At 55.5% G+C, this 19,190-nt stretch overlaps 1 protein-coding gene across 1 annotated transcript; it reads right to left on the bottom strand.

The window, feature by feature from the left end:
- Window positions 1–428: 428 nt before the first annotated feature.
- Window positions 429–15,254, bottom strand: RGS14 (regulator of G protein signaling 14). Its single transcript, XM_049874404.1, has 15 exons — window positions 15,069–15,254; window positions 7,947–7,968; window positions 7,612–7,784; window positions 7,154–7,246; window positions 6,913–7,056; window positions 5,762–5,905; window positions 5,502–5,613; window positions 4,861–4,967; window positions 4,197–4,406; window positions 2,203–2,279; window positions 1,869–1,995; window positions 1,705–1,786; window positions 1,547–1,593; window positions 1,344–1,458; window positions 429–1,126 (listed from the first exon to the last, which is right to left on the bottom strand). Exons 1-15 carry the CDS (start codon window positions 15,111–15,113, stop codon window positions 924–926), a joined length of 1,701 nt encoding a protein of 566 aa, XP_049730361.1. The 5' UTR covers window positions 15,114–15,254; the 3' UTR covers window positions 429–923.
- Window positions 15,255–19,190: the final 3,936 nt, after the last annotated feature.

Genomic DNA, 19,190 nt, shown 5'->3' with positions numbered 1-19,190 from the left:
AGAGTCAGAATCTGCCCCCTGCCCCCATCAACAGCCAGAGTCTCCCGCACAGGGCTTCCGATGCATGCAAAGGGGCCACCAGTCAAGCTTGAGACACTCAGTCCCCAACTACAGGTCCAAACAGAAGCAGAGGACAATGGCCAGAATGGTGTATGAAGACCCACAGAGGCTGCAGAACAGCACCCCGCCTGGCAGAGACGGCTCCCCAGAGGGTTCTCCCCTCGCTCTTGCTGTCTCTCTCTCTCTCACACACACACTCGATACTCCAGGCAGTCAAGAACAGAGCTTCTGACAACAGGAAGTCAGGAGGCACATCCTGAGGTCACCAAGAGCTTCCTGGCACTGACCTTGGTGACAGAGGCAGTGTGGTTTGTGGGGGATGGGGGGTATACAGGGCAGACTGGCACACAAGGAACACACCTGATAGCTGAATAATAATAATTATTATAATAACAATATCATACATCCAGGACATACCCAGCTGCCCCAACGCCAACTGCAAAATCCATATGTACGGTCTGGTCTGTGTCAGTGGAGGGAGAGGCTGCCCACCTGCATCCTCAGGCCTGACTCATACCAGCTCCCTGAGGAGGGGCCCAGCCCCTCCTCCTGCCCCCAACTGAGCCCTGGCACAGAGTAGGGAGGCTGGTACTGCCAACTCCACCCCTCTGGGTTGGGCCCACCTCCCCCCAGGGACCTGGCTGCAAGGGGAGAGTGGGTGAGCTTGTGAGGGGTCGGGTGGTAGTAGCAGTGGGATGTGGCTCCCCTGAGCCCCCTCTCCACCCCTCCCCACTCTTCCTGTGGGCCTGCCCATGGAAGAAGGGGCCAGGGACACTCATGGCACAGACAGAGCATGCAGAGCGGACCCATGGCATGCTTGGCCCGCAGGCGCCATGCAGCCGGCTTGGTCTGTTGGGCAGCTGTCAGAGAGCTGGACGGCCAGTGGAGTCCAAGTGACCACCCCTGGGCTGGGCCACTGATTCAGTCTGTGGTGGACCTTCCTGGGCGCTGGGCCCTTGGGTGGGCAGCTGCAGAAATTCTGGAAGCACCAGGTCCTCTTTGCGCAGAAGGCCCCTCTGGTCGTGGGCCCCGCTGCTCTGCACCCGGTTCAGCAGCTCTACCAGGCCTGGGGGCGGTCACAGAGTCAAGGCTCACCAGAGTCTTGCTCCCCTCACTGTGGCGGCAGCCTCCCAGATGCCAACACCAATGGCCCAGCTCCCAAGGCAGCCCCTCTGGTCTCTGTCCCCTGCCTCAGTTCAAGCCTCTCTAATGGCACTCTCAAGGGCCCCCAACACCACTGCCCTGGTCCCTCTGGTCCCCAGTCCCCACCATCCCCAATGTACCTTCAATGTCACAGGTCTGCCGCTTCCCAGCGGCACTACCAGGCAGCTCGGCCAGCGAGTTGGGGGGTAGTGGATGGGAGTAGGCGGCCTTGTCCTGGGTCCTGGGCGGGCCGCCCTGTGAGAACGTTGGGTCAGAGCCACAGCCAGCAGAGGCGTAGCAGTGGGTGGAAGGGAAAGGGCAGGGTGCCCTGCCCCTGGCTCACCTGGCTGCGGCGGGGGGACAGGTTGCCAGCGTCGGGGATCTTAGTACCTGTGGCAGAGAGCGCCACTGTTCGGGTTCGCCTCCCGCCCGGTCCCGCTTCCTTCTGGGTATGCACCGTTCCTAGGGGCCAAATGTCTCTGGGGGCCCAATGTCCCCTACCTGGGAGAGTGTCCAAAACCAGTCTCTGGGCCACCACCGAGCTCACTAGCTTCTCCAGATCCAGCGGTTGCTTCTCGCCTGGCTGTGGGAACAGGTCAGTAACCGGCAGGACAGCCAGCCCTCCTCCCTGCTGCCCAGTCCCGGCCCGCGACCCCACCGCTTACCCGGTGCAGCGTCACCTGCTGTGGACTCAAGCCGTGCTTCGCCAGGATGGGCTGCAGTGCCTCCTGCAGCCTCTTGGTGGGCTTGGCTGAGATCCGCACCACACGATCCAGCGCAGCCAACTCCAGCCTGCGCGGGACCCCCGGGCTGCGGAAGGGCGGAGGCCGGCCCCGCCTCGCCCCTAACCCACCCGGCAGGACTGGAGGAGGTGGAGCCTGAACTGGGGTGGGTGGGGCTGACTGGGGGCGAGGCGGGGCTATCACAGGGTCAGGGCTTGAGTGGGAGACTAGCATGGGTGTATGTTTAGCGGCCCCAAGATGCAGGGCGGGCACTCACTCGAAAGTGATCCTGTTCTCCAGCCGCACTTCCTGGTCCGCCAGCACGGTGCAGTCCTGATCCAGGACCAGGGCCTTCTGCGGACGCCAAGCAGGGTCACAGTCCCTCCCCCACCCTGAGCCATCCCCAGGGTCTGAGGGAGCCATCGTCATTTCCTGACGTGGCCGCTATTGGGGATCCCTAGAGGATTAGAAGGCAAGCAGTAATGGTGCAGATGGTGTAAGGCCACGATGGCATAGGAGCCTGAGAAGGGTGAAGGGTGGCGAGAATGCTGGACAGAGCTCAGGAAAGGAATGGAGTTATGGGAAAGGTGGGGAGGGGGCATGAAATGGTCATGGGGCTGCTTCAGTAAAGGGCAGCTTAGGTCCTGGATCATGGGGGCTGCCCCCTCTGAGCCAGGACTGAATCTGCCTCCAGGACAGCAGCCCCGTTGTCCCTCAGGCATCTGAACTCCAGCCAGTCCAGCTGGCTGTATTTAATCAGCCATCCAGGCCTTGTTCCTTTTTTGACACCTGTCCACTTCGCTCCATTCCCTGCTACTAAGGACTTATCTTGTCTCCTCACTGCAAAATGGGGCGCCAAAGTCCACCTGCAAGACTGCTGTGAGGCCGAAAACCAAACCCATTGCCACCAAGTCGATTCCAACTCATGGTGACCCCATGTGTTTCAGAGTAGAACTCTGCTCCAGAAGGGTTCTCAATGGCTGTAATCTTATGGAAGTAGATTGCCAGGCCTTTCTTCTGCAGCACTGGTAGGTGAATTCAAACTGCCAACCTTTTGCTCAGTAGCCAAGTGCAAACCATTTAAGCCACTCAGGGGCCAGAGGGACTTAAATCATCCGGCACAGTGCCTGGCACACAGTAGCTACATAAACAGTGACTGTTGTGATTTTCGATCCCATAGGCCCCATGTGCCTGTGCCAGCTCAGGGGATGGGAAGACGACTGGGCCATCCTGTCTCAGGCACTAGGTCTGTGCTGTGCTACAGGGACAGGTGGAGTGTGGGTGTGAAGCTATATTTAGCTGGACATGAAGGCCCATCTGGGCTGCTGGCAGCTGCCCTGGTGGCTCCTCCTCACTGCTGCCCTCACGCCCCCACGCTCTAAGCCCCTAATATGTCCTACACTTACCCACTTCCACGCCTTTGCTTAAGCTGTGCCCTCTGCCTGGAATGCCCTGCCCCACATCACTGCCAGGCAAACTCCTCCCCATTCTCACCAAAGGCCTCTTCCATGAACCCTTCCCAGACCAGCCAGAAACACCTGCCTTCACCTCAGAAACTCTTTCTGGAATTTTGACTCCTTGGCCTGATGCCATCCTGCCTGACTTACCTCCAGTCTGAGGGCCTAGAGGGCAGAGCCCAGGCCCTGATACCTCTGCCCACCCACCTGGCAGGGCCTTAGGACTTGTCTCCTTGGTGAATGAAATCCTGACAGGTGCCTCTGGAATGCTGCCTTCTTCCTTTAGATCCCCTTAACTGGAAGGTTTTGTTTAAAGGGGTTTTTTTTTTTTTTTTCCTAGACTCCTCTTTAACACTTAATGCTAGTTTGCACCTAAAGGAAAGTTTTCATGGGTTAGGTGAGGTTGGGCGTCCCTGGTGGCAGAGGAGGTGAGAACCCCCTTCAAATGGCCATTTCAGAGATGGACTGCGGAGACGGCAGTAGAATTCTGGGAGTGATGGGCAGGCGGCTTTACCTTCCTTAGACTATCCCAGCAAAAATGATGAAAGAAGTTGGAAACTGGGATGGGCATGGGATAGGGTTTAGCATCTTTATGGGGGGAGGGTGGATGTCTGAGTTTAAGTGAAGAGTTGGTGCTGGGGATGGGAGCCTGGACTTAGGAAGAGGATGATGCTAGGAATGGAGCTGGAATTAGGGTTGCTCCAGGGGATTAGGAATGGAGTTGGGGTTGTGGTCATGGCTGGGCAGAGACAGGAATAGGGTTGGGGTCAGGATCAGGAAGGGGACAGAGTTGGAGGTCAGGCCTAATTCGTACCTGCTCTTTGCCCACCAGGTAGACCTTGATATCAGGTAGAGAGAGCCCTCGTTTCTCACAGATGCTTGCCAGCATGTCACGGATGGTGAGGCCAGGTCGGGCCAAGGCCAGGGAGGCTGTGCCATCAGGCAAGTACACGCAGCAGTACTTCCCTGGCCGGTTTTCACTCTCACCCTCTGCACTCCCAAGGCTCTTCCGGTGGCTTTGGTTCTGGGCAGGAGTGGGGGAGAGGGGGTATGAGTACACATGCAAGGACATGCAAACAGGTAAACAGACAGGTATGCTCACTGGGGCACACATGCCTAAGGGCACATCTGGCACACCAGTTGGCAGGCAAAGATACAGCCTCCTACAGGAACACATGTATGCGCATCCAAGAATATGGGCACCCACAGACAGGTTCATCCTCTGAGCCACACACATACACACACATGCTGTGTACACCTGGGCAGATGGGTCCACCAGTGGGGGCCCATCCACACACGGGGAGACAGAAAATATGTGCCCATGACATGTGGTGAGGGCAGGAAGGCTGAGGAATTGGGTGTGTAGAGCAAGTCGGGAGATAAAAGTGTGGATCGCAAATGTGAATGATGCCGGCCACGAAAAGGGGCCTGAGTAGTGGCCCTAGCCCGTGTCTCATTTCCCCCAGTAGTCGGCTCACCTCAGATTTGCTGCTGACGAAGGCGAGGAAGCCGAGGTCCAGACTGGCGGAGGAGTTTAGGGAACCCTGAGACTCGCGGCGCAAGTTTGCGGCCCCGCTTGCCAGCTCTGGGGGAGGGAGAGCAATGAACGGAACAGCCCCTCCTCCCTCTACCCATCTCTTTCCGCCTGGCTCAGGAGCCCGCGTCTTTGGGACCTTGTTTGGCACCCTCTTGCAGGGGTCCAATGTGGTTTGGGTCCCTGGAAGCGTCGCTACCTTGGGGGCTTCCCAAACTTCTGAGATCCCAAACTTCTGAGATCTAGCCTGGGTAGCGAACGACCCAGGGGAACGTGGTGGTCACAGGGATTGCACTTCGGTTTTCACCCAGACCCCAGTGCCATCGACTCGATTCCTACTCATAGCGACCCCACAGGACAGAGTAGAACTGCCCCCAGAGAGTTTCCAAGGAGCGCCTGGTGGATTTGAGCTGCTGACCCTTTGGTTAGCAGCCATAGCACTTAACCACTACGCCATCAGCGTTTCCTTTCGGTTTTCATACCGTGCGGCAATTAGGGGAGAGGGGGTGTTCCCAAGGCTTGCCCAAACTCCCACCACTCCTCCTCCAGCCACCTCTCCTCTAAGCCACTTTCTTCTGCCCTCACCCCTGCGGAAGGACTTGCGAAGCGGGAGGCCCCCAGGACCCTCCGCTGGCGGCAGCTGCCCCAACTCTTCCACGCCCAGAGGCAGCGACTTCCCGGGCTTCAGCTTCGGCTTCTGCGGGTACAGGGAAAGCGCTAGGAAGGCATCGGATCCTAGCCCGCATGCAGACCATGGGCACACCCCCGCAGATCTGCACCCAGGGGCGTCCCCTCTTGCATATGGTCTGCAAGGCCCCTGCCTCCCATTGCCCCTCCATCCGCACCTTCCTGGTAGCGTCGGGGCTGCCGAGGCATGAGGAGCCAGGTTCCCGCAGAGGGCGCCCCTCGGCCTCGGCCAGGAGGCACTCGCGGTATATCGGGGACTTGACGAAGCGCGCGTAGCTGTCGAACTTCATTAAGTTGAAGATCTGTAGGACCGGAGCCAGGACCTTGAGCCGAAGGAGGCGCTCTGCGCGGGGCCAGAGGCCCCGCCCCAATCTAGGGAGGGAACAGCTAGCCCCCACCCACCCCAGGGCCTTTGCCCACTGCATTGGTCCAGGGCCCGCCCTACTCTTGGCCCCGCCCCTACCTCTGCTAGACCTGGGTAGGGGGGCTCCCCTAGCTCCTCCACCACTACGCTTGGTAAGGCCCTGTGACCCAGGCCCTGTTCCTGCATTAAGCTCTATAAACAAAAACCAAACACGTTGGATACGTGTGGATTCCAACTCATAGCGACCCTATAGAACAGAGTAGAGCTGCCCCACAGGGTTTCCAACGATAGAAACTTAATGAAGCAGACCGCCATTATTTTTCTCCTGCGGAGCGGCTGGTGGGTTCGAACCACTGACCTTTCGGTTAGCAGCTGAGCTCTTAACCACTGTGCCACCAGGGCCCCTTATTAGGGTCTATACTAAAAAAAAAAGAAAACCATTGCCCTTGAGTCGATTCTGACTCACAGCGACCCTACAGAACAGAGTAGAGCTGCCCACCGGGTTTCCAAGGAGCGGCTGGTGAATTCCAATCGCCACCTTTTGGTTAACAACCCAATGCTTAACCACTGCGCCACCTGGGCTCTAGTAAACCAAAAACCAAACCAAACCTCATTGCCGTGGAGTCGATTCCGACTCATAGCGATCCTATAGGATATAGTAGAAATGCCCCATAGGGTTTCCAGGGAGCGGCTGGTGGATTCCAACTGCCCACCTTTTGGTTAGCAGCCAAGTTCTTAACCACTGCGGCCACCAGGGCTCTATAAAACCAAAACCAAACCAGTTGCCGTCACAGAGACCCTATAGGACAGGTTCCATACTCGCATACAAATCTTTCTGCCGCGGCTCAGGCTGCGTCCCTGGATCTGACCCCGCCTCTGCCATCAAATCATCCCTCTTTCAAAGCCACGCCCCCATGCCAGGCAGCGCGCCTCGGGCCTGCCCACCTGAAGCTGTGGCGCCCGGAACATGTCCGGCCGGGGCTGGGCCAGCACCTCCTCGCCGAGCCAGGCCTGCCGATCGATGTTCACCGGGCTCAGCGCCTGGCTGGACAGGAACTCCTCGTAGATGTTGCGGGCCTCCTGAGCTAGCTGCGGACGAGCGGCAGGAGAAGGTCAGGGGCCAGCGAGCAAAGCCCAAGCCCTGGTCCCCACCCTGATGCCCCCAGCTCCCCACCCCCCCGCCCACCTGCTGGGTGTCGCTGGCCGGGATCTGTTGGAAGCGCTCGCAGGCCTTCCAGAAAGTCACGTTCTCGGCGCTGAACTCCTTTTTCAGAAACTCCTGGGGGGAGGGGTGGGGAGGAAGGCAGGCAGAAACACAGAGACCCGGTTAGGCAATGTGGTCAGAGATTGGGACAGAGATGGCCAAGAGGCTGAGCCAGACAGATAAGGCCAGACAGACTCACAGCGTCGGATCCAGACGAGCAGAGAGAAAATGAAAGGCAGAGACAAGGATAGAGAGAAAGAAGAAAAGTTCTCTGCTGGGAGAAGAGGAAGAGGGCCCCAAAGAAAGGCTAGCTGAGGGCTAGACAGAGGAGCCCCACCCTGGCCAGCCTGGAGCAGCTTCATCTATGCCCTCTGCCACCCCCCGCCCCCAACACCGTTGGCTACTACCACCCACCGTCCTCACCCCACCCCAGGGCTTACAGTGAAGTAAGCCAAGCCCAGCGGGTCCTGCAGCAGCCGCTCGAAGGACAAGGCCCAGCCTGCCACAGACTGCTCCTCGGTGGGGAAGGGGCTGCTGGGGCCACTGGGGAGGCTGTGTATGCTGAGGGAGCTGCCTCGGCCCTGGTCCTGGGAGTCCGCCACGCTGCTCAGCTCTGCAAGGGAATGGATAAATGGGAGTGAGTCTTGCGCCATCCCTGCCCAGCCCCATCCATATTCCAGGTACAGTCCTTGAAAAGATAGCTTGTGGCAAGGTTGCCCTCAACCCATTCCCACCCCTACCCCCAGCCAGGCTTCCCTCACACTCCATTACTTACCTCCATCTGAGACAGCCAGAACCTAAAAGAGACCCAAGGTAGAAAGTCAGAACAGAGCTCAGTGAGGATTCCCAAAGGACAGTCCCGGCTCAGCACCCAGGAGCTGGACCTGTGCTCTCCCCTGCCTGGAGGGCCACCCCGGGCAGCCCAGCCACACCCCTACTTGGTCAGGGTTTAGCTCAGACGGCCTCTGGCTCCTGTTCAGATCATGTGGCAACCACTGTGTGCTGGGGCTTAGGCCAGCTACTTGATGGTCATCCCTGGCTCACTCCTCCTGCAGCCCCTGCTAGGTGGGCCCAGCTGTATAGCATGGTGGGTAGGAGCACAGGCTTTTAATCCTCTGCCACTTGCTGGCTATGTGACCTTGGGTGAGCCTTAACCTGCTTGTCTCTGTTTCTCCATCTGTAAATAGTGGATGATGCTAATAATAGTAACTCACTTTCTGGGGCTGTTATGAGGATCAAATGAATTTAATATAGGATAGTGGCCAGCACGTGGTGTTAGTTACATCACTGTTTGCTATTGCCTTTGAGGAAGCAGAGGTGTCTCTGTAGCCAGTGGTCTCCTTATTGTAATTGTTTCCTCTTGGGCCTCAGGGTCTCCCACAAGTCCCACCTCACCTTGGGCAGAGCACAGGATGTTATACTATAGTATAGAGCAGTGGCTCTCAGACTTGAGCATGAAATAGAATGACCTGGAGGACCCCACCTGCAGAGATTCAGGTTCTGTAGGTCCAGGGTGGGGCCTGAGGCTCTTCATTTCTAACAAGCTCTCAGGTGATGTTGCTGCTGCTGGTCCATGGACCACACTGTGAGCAGCATTGCTCTAGGGGCTGACCCCTCCCTCCCCCTCTACCCCCCAAAGCACAGCTCGGACATTTCTGGGAATCCCCCCTTAGTAAAGCAGAAAAACCCTCCTCTCAAAATGACTCTTGCAGTAATCTCCCTGGGTCTCTTCTTACCTTTCTATCAGCTCCTCCAGCTTCCTCGTCATCTACCCAGAGCAGCTTCTACCCCTCCCTGGCTCTGTCCTGGGCCCTTACTCACCTACATATCCCCAGCTCCAGACACACATAGCCAGCTTCCTGCAATCATCTTCCTTCAAAATGTCCCATAAGCCCCTCAAGCTCAGCCAGTGCCCCAGTGGAACCCACCTCTGCACCTACAAAGGCAGAGTGTCAAACCTGCTTCCCTGCATCCTTTCTTCCCATCACCTGGGATCCCAGTTCCAGGGCTTGAGTCATCCCCAATTCCTCCCTCCCTCTCACCTCCTACATTTTTCATTTGCCCCTGTCTTGGGAAGCTTTCTACCACCTGTCCCTTCCTTCCAGCCCCACTGGAAACAGCCCTGCAAACATCTCCTCCCCCAGGAAGCAGCTCCCTGTCCTCCTTGTTGAAATCTCTGCTCCCTGCTCCCAAAGCATCCTGGGAGCACCCAGGTTACAGAATAACCGTCTGAGAGCTGGATCTAGCCTGCAGATATGTAGGATATTAGAACCACTATGTGGTGCGAATAGTTACGTGCTCAGTTGCTACCCGAAAGGTTGGAGGTTTGAATCCACCCAGAGGCATCTCCGAAGAAAGGCCTGGAGATCTACTTCAGAAAAATCAGCCATTGAAAACCCTATGGAGCACAGTTCTACTCTGACATATTCATGGTTGCCGTAAGTCAGAATCAACTCGGATGCAACTGGTATAAGTATTTTGGCCCTAAGTTTTTTTTTTGTTTTTTTTTTAAGTTTAAAGGGGTTTCCCACCATTAAAAATCAGGAAATCTTACATAAACTCCAAATTTCTGTCTCCTGTTTAAGACTGTGATGTTTCAGCAACCCTGATCTGCTTTTCAGAATGGCAACCTTGACTGGCACTCAGCAGCAACCCCTATCCCTTGCAGGGACCCTAGCTGTCCCCAGTGGCCTCTTGGGCCTGTCTGACACATTTATGTTACTTGTAGAGGCAGTGGTAGGCAGGGGCTGCCCCAGACTGCCTGAGTTCAAATTCGTGCTGTGTGACCTCAGGCAAGGTACTTAACCTCTCTGTGCCTCAGTTTCCTTCTCTATGAAAATGGAGGAAAAAAATGGAATTGACTTCAAAGGGTTGTTGCAGGGATTAAATGAGTTAAATATACACAAAGATCTTAGAACATTATCTGACATGTAGTAAATGCTCAAAGAATGTTAGTTACTATTACTGTCATTGTATCAGCGCCTGACCCAGCTAGGCATCTGAGTTGGCGACCCCTGCCATAAAGAAAGAGTACAGGCTTTGGGGTCTGCTGGGCCTGGATTCAAATCCCAGCTCTGCCTCTTTCTAGTTTTAGAGACTTGGACTCTGCTTGGAGCCTTGTTTCCCACCTGGAGCATGGGGGTATGTCGCAAGGAGGAGGAAAAGTTTTGCAGAGTGAGGAACAAGTTCCTCCGCACACCACTCCCTGCCAGGGCCTCTGCCCTCCCCGATCGGACCTGCTTCGACAGCAGCATCTCTCTGAACGCAGTCCCTGGCTACAGGAGAAGTTCTGACTCCTCTGTGACCGTGCAGGAGGGATGGAGTTGAAGCACTTCCCTACACCGCCCAAGGTTCCTTTCCAGCCTGCTGGCTTCCTTCTTGGCAGCAGGGCGCCATCACTCATCCCTCTCACCGCCTGCCCCCGAGTGCCCCTCCCCCGGATGCTCTGCCACGCTGCTTCCATGCCCAGAGATGCCATCCGGGAATCCTCCTGTCTCCCCCTTCCCTTGCCGTGGCTGCCTGGACCTGCCCTCCTCCGAAACCCCTCTGCCTTGCTCAGAGCCCTCCACGGCTCCTGGCACAGGGCAAGGGTATCCGAGAAAGGAACCCAGGGCTGGAGCCAGGCCACATGCCTCTTTTGTTTGGCCGCAGAGGTTTTGATTTTCACATTATGTTTAATGGACTGTTTGCGTTTTCAGGTGGGCCTGGCCCTACTCCTCCCCACTATCCCACCCGGTTCTTCTCCTGCTCTGGAAGGCCTGGCAGTTGCCAGTTTTGCAGCCTAAAGTCCCACCTGGGCCTGACTCATGCACCCCTTCAACCTCACCAGTTTCCCTCCCCCTCACCTCCTCCCTGAACTTTAGCAAACTTTTCAATTCCCCCCACACCCCTACACACTCTGGCTTTCTGCTTTGTTCTTTTCTCCGCCTGGATATCTATTCCTGCTCCCCCTACCAGACTGCCCCCTAGTCTCTGCCCATTGAAATTAGTCATCCCCAACAGCAGTCTCCCAAGGACCTCCCCCTTCCCACTGTACCGGTGGCCAGCCTCTCTGCCCTGCCAGTCTGGTAACTCCTGGGGGGGCAGACCTGGTTTGCAGGAAGGAGCTGATTTGAACCCCCACACCAGGATACACCGTATTTGCCCCAGGTCTCCCAAGCAGCCTCAGGGCCCTGAGACCCTTCCTCTGCCCTCCATGAGGCACTGGCACCCCCTTCACCAGGGGGACCCATCCTCTGGACGCCCAACAGCCTAAGCGGTCACACCGTCTGAGCCTGCAGATCTCCCTCTAGTTCCACTAGTTGCTGGTCATACAGTTGGTGTTGAGACACAGTAGGGACAGAAATCTAGAAGTGGGAGAGAGTGGGGATGGAGTCTAATTCTACCTCTGTCACTTGGGAGCAAGTAACTTCCCTCCTCTGAACCTCAGTTTCCCCCTGGTAGCATGGGGCTTAGCATTTGCAAGCTCTTTGGAGGGAGGTGAAGTCGAAAGTGGCCCATATGGGAAAGCACTAGGCAGGCAATGGTCAGGGGAGCATTGTGGGCAGAGTGGGACGCAGCATCCCAAGGGCCAGGCTCTGACCTGCCAGCTGCCAGGCCTGGGGAAGTTGTGCTGAGCAGGGATGGCCTTGCCCTGCCCAGCCTGTTTTAGAAGTGGTGAGTAAGTGGGAGAAAAGGGGAAGGAAGGTAAGGGAGGGTGTGGTGGCCAGTGACACCCCAACCCATGGTCAGACCTCAATTTTCCATAGTTTTTCTTAGGAAATGGACCCTGGGGGAGTTGATGGTACCTGAGCATGGGGCCCAAAATTTCCTGAGCTGCAACTGTGTGACAAGTACCCTCTGGCAGCACACACCCATGTTGTCACTCCGTCCTTATATTTTTACCCTCTGTGGCAGACGTTACCCCCATTGTACAGATGAACAACCAAGGCCCAAAGGAGTCACACAGCTGGGAAGTGGCAGAGCTTTGCTTAGAGCCCAAGTTTGTCTGACTGAAGTCTGAGGTCTTCCCTCACCCAAGCTGCCTCCCTTGTGGACAAGATACATACCAGGGAGAGGTTGGAGGCCATAGGACCTCAGACCTTGGGGCACAGGTGGGCAAGGTCAGTGGGGGTGAAGGGCTCAGGGGCTCCCATTGAACTCTGCCCTCTGGAGGGGTCAGATCTCAAAGAGAGGGCCGAGTTACTGAGCATCTTCTGTGCTGGCCATTCTGTATCGTCATCTCAGGTTGTCCTCACTTGGGGAAACTGAGCCTCCAAGACCCTCTCTGGGGATGCCCCACAGAACCCTGGGTGCCCGGAGCATCAGCTTACACCCAGCCTGGGTGTTTCAGGAGGGCCACTTTGCACGTGAATGCCCAGCCCAGAGGGGTCCAGTAGTCACCTTGCAGTTGTCCTCATCAGGTGGGGAAGTCAGACGGGTCTCCTGAGAGCAACAGGACTGATAACTGCCACCTCTCCTGTCCTTAACTTCAGCCTCCCCTCCGACACCCATACCCTGTGTTTGCTGTGTCCAGGCCATGCTCTTTCCTCCGCTGGGCGGCATGTCCTTTAAGCACATCTTCTGCAGAGAAGTTAGTTCCTCCTCAGGTCCTCACAAGCTTTGTCCTGACCCGAGGCTTTTACCCAAAACCAAGCTGTATCTAGTTTTTTGAGGCCATGTCTTCTGAATCTTGCCAGACTGGGGGCTGCTGGAGGGCAGGGCCCAGGTCCCACGTACCTGGGACTTGAGTGCCTAGGATGGGCCAGCACAGAGCAGGCGCTAAGGAGGGTCAGTTGAATGAATGAATGAACAAACAAGTGAAGTGGCAGTTGGGGCTGTATGAAAGACATCTCTGGGAGGGGGGTGGGAGCCATCTCTGATTGACAGGCTTCATTGCAACTGCCTGACAGGCTGAGTGGCAGAAACACAGCTGGCAAACGGAGCTGCCTCAGCAGGGATGACGGCAGTGGGGGGAAGTGGCAGGTGGAGGGGGAGGACCCTAACCAGGCAGTGCGGGATGTGGGAAAGCTCCAGAATTGGGGTCAGCTTGGCTGGGTTCAAATGCAGGCCCCTCTGCTTGCTGCTGACCTTGGGCACGTCATTTATTCCACTGAGCCTCCATCAGAGGTCACTCCTGGAAGGAGCAAGACACTTGGCCTCAGGGTGCCTCTCTGTCCATATCTCTGCTATTGAGGCCAGGCTGAAACACCTGACTACCTGCCCCACCCCAGCCGGACAGTGCCCCAAAGTGCTGCCCAGTGGCCAGCAAGCAGCTGATCTGTGACCCTCAGCATTCCAAGAGGTGGCACAGAGAGTTCAGAGGGGGCCCAGAAAAGACAAAGATAAACCTGTGTGTGAAGGTTGCTGGGAGGAACCAGGGTGTCCATGGGCTTGACAGGCAGGGGGCAGAGGTTGGGGTGCACTCTCTACTCTGACTGACATTAGGGTAGAAAAACCCCGGGTTGATGCAGCAGGGGCGGGAGCAAGGTCTGGGTCTGATTCCAAGCCCCCTAGCTGCTCTGCAGCTCTGGATACCAATCCAACTGCCCCTTCCTTAAGAGAGGGGTGAGCCTGGGTCTGCTCCACCTCAGCTGCGTGGCCTGGACATGCAGGGAGGGTCAAGCTAAGAGTCATGGCTCCGGGCGTGAGAGTGTGAGGACGATGGGTTTTTTTGAGCTTTCAGAGTTGGGCTGGTGGGAGAGACAGTGAGAAGGTGGCTGGGCCAGCTTTGGGGGATTGACTCCTACCTAGCCAGCCTGGGGCTGAGCAGTAAGAGATGCTGGAAGAAGGAGAGATGGAGACAGGTCTTGGGAATTAGGAGGCAGGGGTGGGGGTGAGGGGTGGCTCAGCCTTTTTGTGAGGCAGGAGATCTCTGAGGAAAGGCTGAGAATGTAGGGGGACATTGGACTGACATTTGCAGATGCCCATAATGGGTCAGGGTCCTCGTGTTCATCACTCCATTTAACCATCTCAACAAGATTTTGAGATTCTTTCCAATCTCCCCATATTTCAGATTAGGAAGCTGAGGCTCAGAGAGGAGTTCTACCCCCCCAGTAAGGGACCCAGGTATCCCTGGATCCAGTGGGGACAGGTAGGGGGCCAGGACACTGGCTGGCCTTGCTGGGGTTATCAGGAAGGGCTGGATCTCTGCCAAGTGAGGACTTAGGGAGGGTAGGAGGCCCAGCACTGTCTGCCCTTCTGCCCAATGAATGACAAAACTGCATTCTTCAAAGGTGGCCCCTACCCGGGGCCAAGCAGCCAGGGAGAGGGTGCAGGAGTGTGGTAGTGCAGCCAGGGTCATCCTAGTGCTCAGCGCCACCCCCTTCCTGGAAGGGATTGAGCAGGTAGAAACTGTGATACTCATCTTGCCCTCCCCACAACCCAGCCTGACCCTGCTGACCAGGCTGCCCGAGGACTGAGAGTTTTGGCAGAGGAAACCTATGGAGAGGGTCTATCTGCAGGGCAGTGACCCGGTGAGAGCTACCCCTTTCCTATCTGTCCTGGCCTTGAGCACCAGGGACCTAGGGGGAGGAGAGGAAGGTTGAGGTTGAGTGAGGTGTGGGGGTTCGAGCCACTCTGGGGGTTGGCAGAGGGCAAAGGGGCTGTCATCTCCCTGTTGCCCAAGGACACAGACAGCTCTGATGGTGCCAAAGTACTAGATGAGGGAGCCGTGAGGGTTGGATCAAAAGCTGTGCCCACTCTGCCCTGACCTTATCCCCAGAGTCCCCCAGGTCCCCACTGAGCCATCTAGGAGGACACTGGGGCAAGGGCATCAGTCCTGCTGCCTGCTGCTGTCCCCAACTTCTGTTTGCTGGCAGCTGCAGGTTCTTGCTGGGCCCTGCCGGGAGTACCTCTGGGGCTCCGCCCTAGGTGTACCCACCCCTCCCTGTGGCCCTGGCCAGGAGCCCATACTCACCATGCGCCCGTTGGGGACGCCCAGGTGCTTGGGCTTCCCTGGCATGCTGCCGCTGATCACCGGCCCCCGCTGCAGGGGGCGCCCACCATGTGGACAGTGGGTAGCACCGGCCAGAGCTTGCAGAACGGGCGGGTGGCGGAGAAAGCCCGGCTCTGCTCCTGTGGGCCCTCACATCCTGAAACACCAGCTCACTACCTCTTTTCTCTGCCACAGGAAGTGTCTCTATAGAAACCAAACCACAGAAAGAAGCAAGGTCTAAGAGAGCGAACGCCTCTTCCTACACACACACACACACATTCATGCACTCACACACGCCGCCAACACATCCTTGGCAGCACCCCACGCAGGCACTAAAACACAGCAGGGCCTTGGCGTGCCCAGAAAGGAGCCAGTCTGGTCTGGCCCAGTTCTGGAAGCTCCAAGATCGTGGCTGGGCACACAGAAGTGCACATTCACACAGCCAGGCATCTTTGTATGCCCTGGCAGGGGTCCTCGTGGATATGTGTGCACATGCACTGGGACCTGTTGGTCACGTGTGTACTCCACTCAGTACACATCTATACCTACTGTGTGCTGGGCCTGTGCACACTCAGGGACACCCCCCTGATACCCACAGGCTGTCTCCCCATGCACAAGCCCAGGTATGCAGACAGATGGACACCTTGCATGCATGGCCATGTGCACAGAGACTATTCAGGTGTGCATGTCATAAACACAGAGGCTGTCGTTGGACGGAGTCACCTGGGCCCTCACTCATATACATGCACAGTCCCTCAGACAGGTGTGGGGCACAGGCACAATCTGCCTAAGGGCACACGTGTAGTCAGGCATGCACAAGCTCACCCACCAGAGCAGGTGATAGTCATACTCACATAACAGTCCTGCCATGGTGCAGCACTGGTGGGTGGGCCCTGCCCTCTTGGCCCTGGCCCAGGCCTGGATGAGCTCAGGTCCTTTAGCCAGAGAGGCCTCAGTTTGCCTCTTTCTTTTACATGCATGTACCTACTATAAGGGCTCATATTTTACTCTGTGTATGGGCTTACTTGGAGCCCTCAAGTTACCTACCATTATGGTTTGGACAACTCTCCATAGAGACAAAGCAATGTCTCTCAGTCTGTCATCCTTTGCCTGGACCCCTCCTCTTCCTCCTGGGTACACAGTTAAACTTGATGTCTCAGGCTCCATGTGACTAGCTCCCACCAGTTGGATGTGAGTGGAACGGCATGTACTGCTCCTGGGCCAAGGAAGTAAGCGTGTGCTCTCCACACTCTCTCTTTTCCCTTTAGCTGGCTGGATGCAGAAGGTGACGAGGCCCAAGGGGAGACTGTGGAGCTACAAGGAGGTAGGGGCCTGGGTCTCTGCATTAGTGCAGGAAGGCAAGCCATCCATCAATCAGGAACACCAGCTTTGGACTATTACGTGAGTGAGAAATAAACTTCTATTGTATTTGAGCCATTATTGGGAGCAAATAGAGCATAAAGGTCTATTTGTTACAGCAGCTAGCATTCCTCTAGTTGATATGCCTCTTTTCCCAGCTCTGACTCTCTTTTTTCCAGAAACTCTGCTCCACGACATCCAGACAGAGAGGTTCAGACAGACATGGTATATGTATGGGGTAGGGCTGAGGGGTGTCACTGGGTATGGAACACTGCCAATGGTGATCTTAATAAGGTGTGTGACGGTGGGGGGCGTGTAGGGTGTGTGCTGTGAGTGGGGACTACTTGTCAGCCGCACCATGGGCCCGGGCCTAGGCTTTATAAGGGACTTTACAATTTGTGGAAAACCGGCTGCTAACTGAAAGGTTGATGGTTCAAGTCTACATGGAGGTATCTTCAGAAGAAAGGCCTGGTGATCAGCCATTGAAAACCCTATGGAGCACAGTTCTACTCTGACACACATGGGTTGCCGTGAGTCAGAGTTGACTCAGTGGCAACTGGTTTACTGTTTACAGTTTACAGGGTCTTCTCCCAACACAGCTTTGTTTGATCCTTATAACCACTTTCTGAGTGGTGCTCATTATTCCCATTTTACAGAACAGACAACTGAGGTTAAGAGAGAAGTGAGTTGCCCAAGGTTACACATCAAGTTAGAGATCTGCTGATGTGTGAACATGTGTACTTGAGATAGGGAAGAAACAGGGACTGAGCCCCTGGGCAAGGAGTCCTGCAACATCTGCAACTTGTGCAACATCTGCAACTTGCAACTTCAGTACTATGTGCTTGGCTAATGACATAAAACCCCCATTCTGGAATGTGCAATAAAGAAAGAACAAACAATGTACTCCCTTGTAAGGTGTGTTTCAGAAGGACCAGCCTGATCTGGTCCCTGGAGCATGCACAGATATCTGCAAGGTGACTGACGGATAACTTCCACCTGATGCAAGTACCCACCACAGGAATTAAACTGGCACCGCAGGGGGACTGCGCAGGTGCTACACCCCATAATAAGTCTTGCCACCCAGTCCCAGCAGCCTTTGCTACGGGTTCCTTCTTGGATTCTAGATGCGTGCGCAGCCTAATTTATAGTATGCACCACCATTCTGAGAAGTACCCACTCCTTGAAAGAAATCTACAAAACATTCGTTACTTTATTACCCTCGCCGAACCCACGTAAGCCCCAGAAAAACCTTTGTTCAGGGGAACAGAGGCTAGCGTTGCTTGGTCCCTCTCTCTTCTCTGCTGGTGAGCCTTTACTCTCTGTCGCTAATAAACCTTTGTTTGTGTGGAACCTCTAAGCCTGTCCTGGTCATTCTTGGTCAGTAGAAGGCAAGAACCTAAGCAGGGCTTAGTCCCAAGCTGGGAAGCCTTGCCCTGCAACATGCGTGGGGTGCCAGGACCTGGCTACCACCAGCCTGAGTCTTGCCCAGGTTCGAACAGCTCATCTTTCTCTCCCTAAAGGCCCAGTCACAGGTTCTACCTTGGAACCTCTCTAAGTCTATCTTCTTCTGCTGCTGCAGAGATGCCTCTCCCCACTTCTCCATCATGGATGCCACTTCCAGCTCTGACCATATCTTCACCTCAGGGAGGCCAGCTGACCCTAGGACCTCCCATCTCTTGACTCTTATCTAGTTTTCTCCACTCCATGACAGTGGTGGGGTACCTCCACAGAACAGTGTTCTCAACTTCTTTCTCCCTGGTGCCCCACAGGGATCAGTTACTGTGTCCAATCTCTCTTGGGTCTTTTCCTGATCCTCCTTTCCTGTGGAAACCTCCCTGGCTCAGACCTCACCATCTATCACCTGGTCATAAAACCAAAAAAGCCAAACCCGATTCCGATTCATAGCGACCCTATAGGACAGAGTAGAACTGCCCTATAGGGTTTCCAAGGAGCAGCTGGTGGATTTGAACTGCCGACCTTTTGGTTAGCAGCCAAACACTTAACTACTGCGCCCCCAGGGCCGCTATTTTACCTGCCTCCTATCTCTTCACACTGTGCCCAGAGAAACCCACATCTGTCACTCCCATGCTTAAATCCATCCCACTACCCTCTAGAAAAAGGCCATGTTCCTTAGCTGGAAATTTAAGGCCTTTGAGTTGTGGCCTCAGCCAAACTCTCTGCCCACCATTTTTCAGCCATCCCAAACTACTTGTATCTTATGTTTTCAAGCAACCCTCCCTGCCTTTGTCTTTCCTGTTCTCTCTGCTGAGAATGCCTTTCCTTTTCTGATAAACTCCTACTCATCCCTCATGACTCAATCCCAAGTTCTAGAACAAATATTCATTCCTTCACCAATTACTTATTAATCACCGCCTATGTGCCAGGCACTGTTCTAGATGCTGGGAATTTAGTAACCTGTTGCCATTGAGTTGATTCTGACTCATAGCCACCCTATAGAACAGAGTAGAGCTGCCCCATAGGATTTCCAGGGCTATAATCTTATGGAAACAGACTGCCACATCCTTTTCCCGAGGAGCAGCTGGTGGGTTTGAACCACTGATGTTTCAGTTAGCCGCAGAGTGCTCTGGGGATTTAGTAGTGATCGTAAAAACAAAAACCAAACCCATTGCCACCGAGTCAATTCCGACTCATGGTGGCCTCATGTGTTACTGTTTAGAACTGCTTCTTAGGGTTTTCTTGACTATAATCTTTATGGAAGCAGATTGACAGGCCTTTCTTCTGAAG

Source organism: Elephas maximus, chromosome 2, assembly GCF_024166365.1.
Source record: "Elephas maximus indicus isolate mEleMax1 chromosome 2, mEleMax1 primary haplotype, whole genome shotgun sequence".
Lineage (NCBI taxonomy): Eukaryota > Metazoa > Chordata > Mammalia > Proboscidea > Elephantidae > Elephas > Elephas maximus.
Note: the sequence above shows the minus strand (reverse complement) of the source record. Positions and strands in the feature narration are given on the sequence as shown.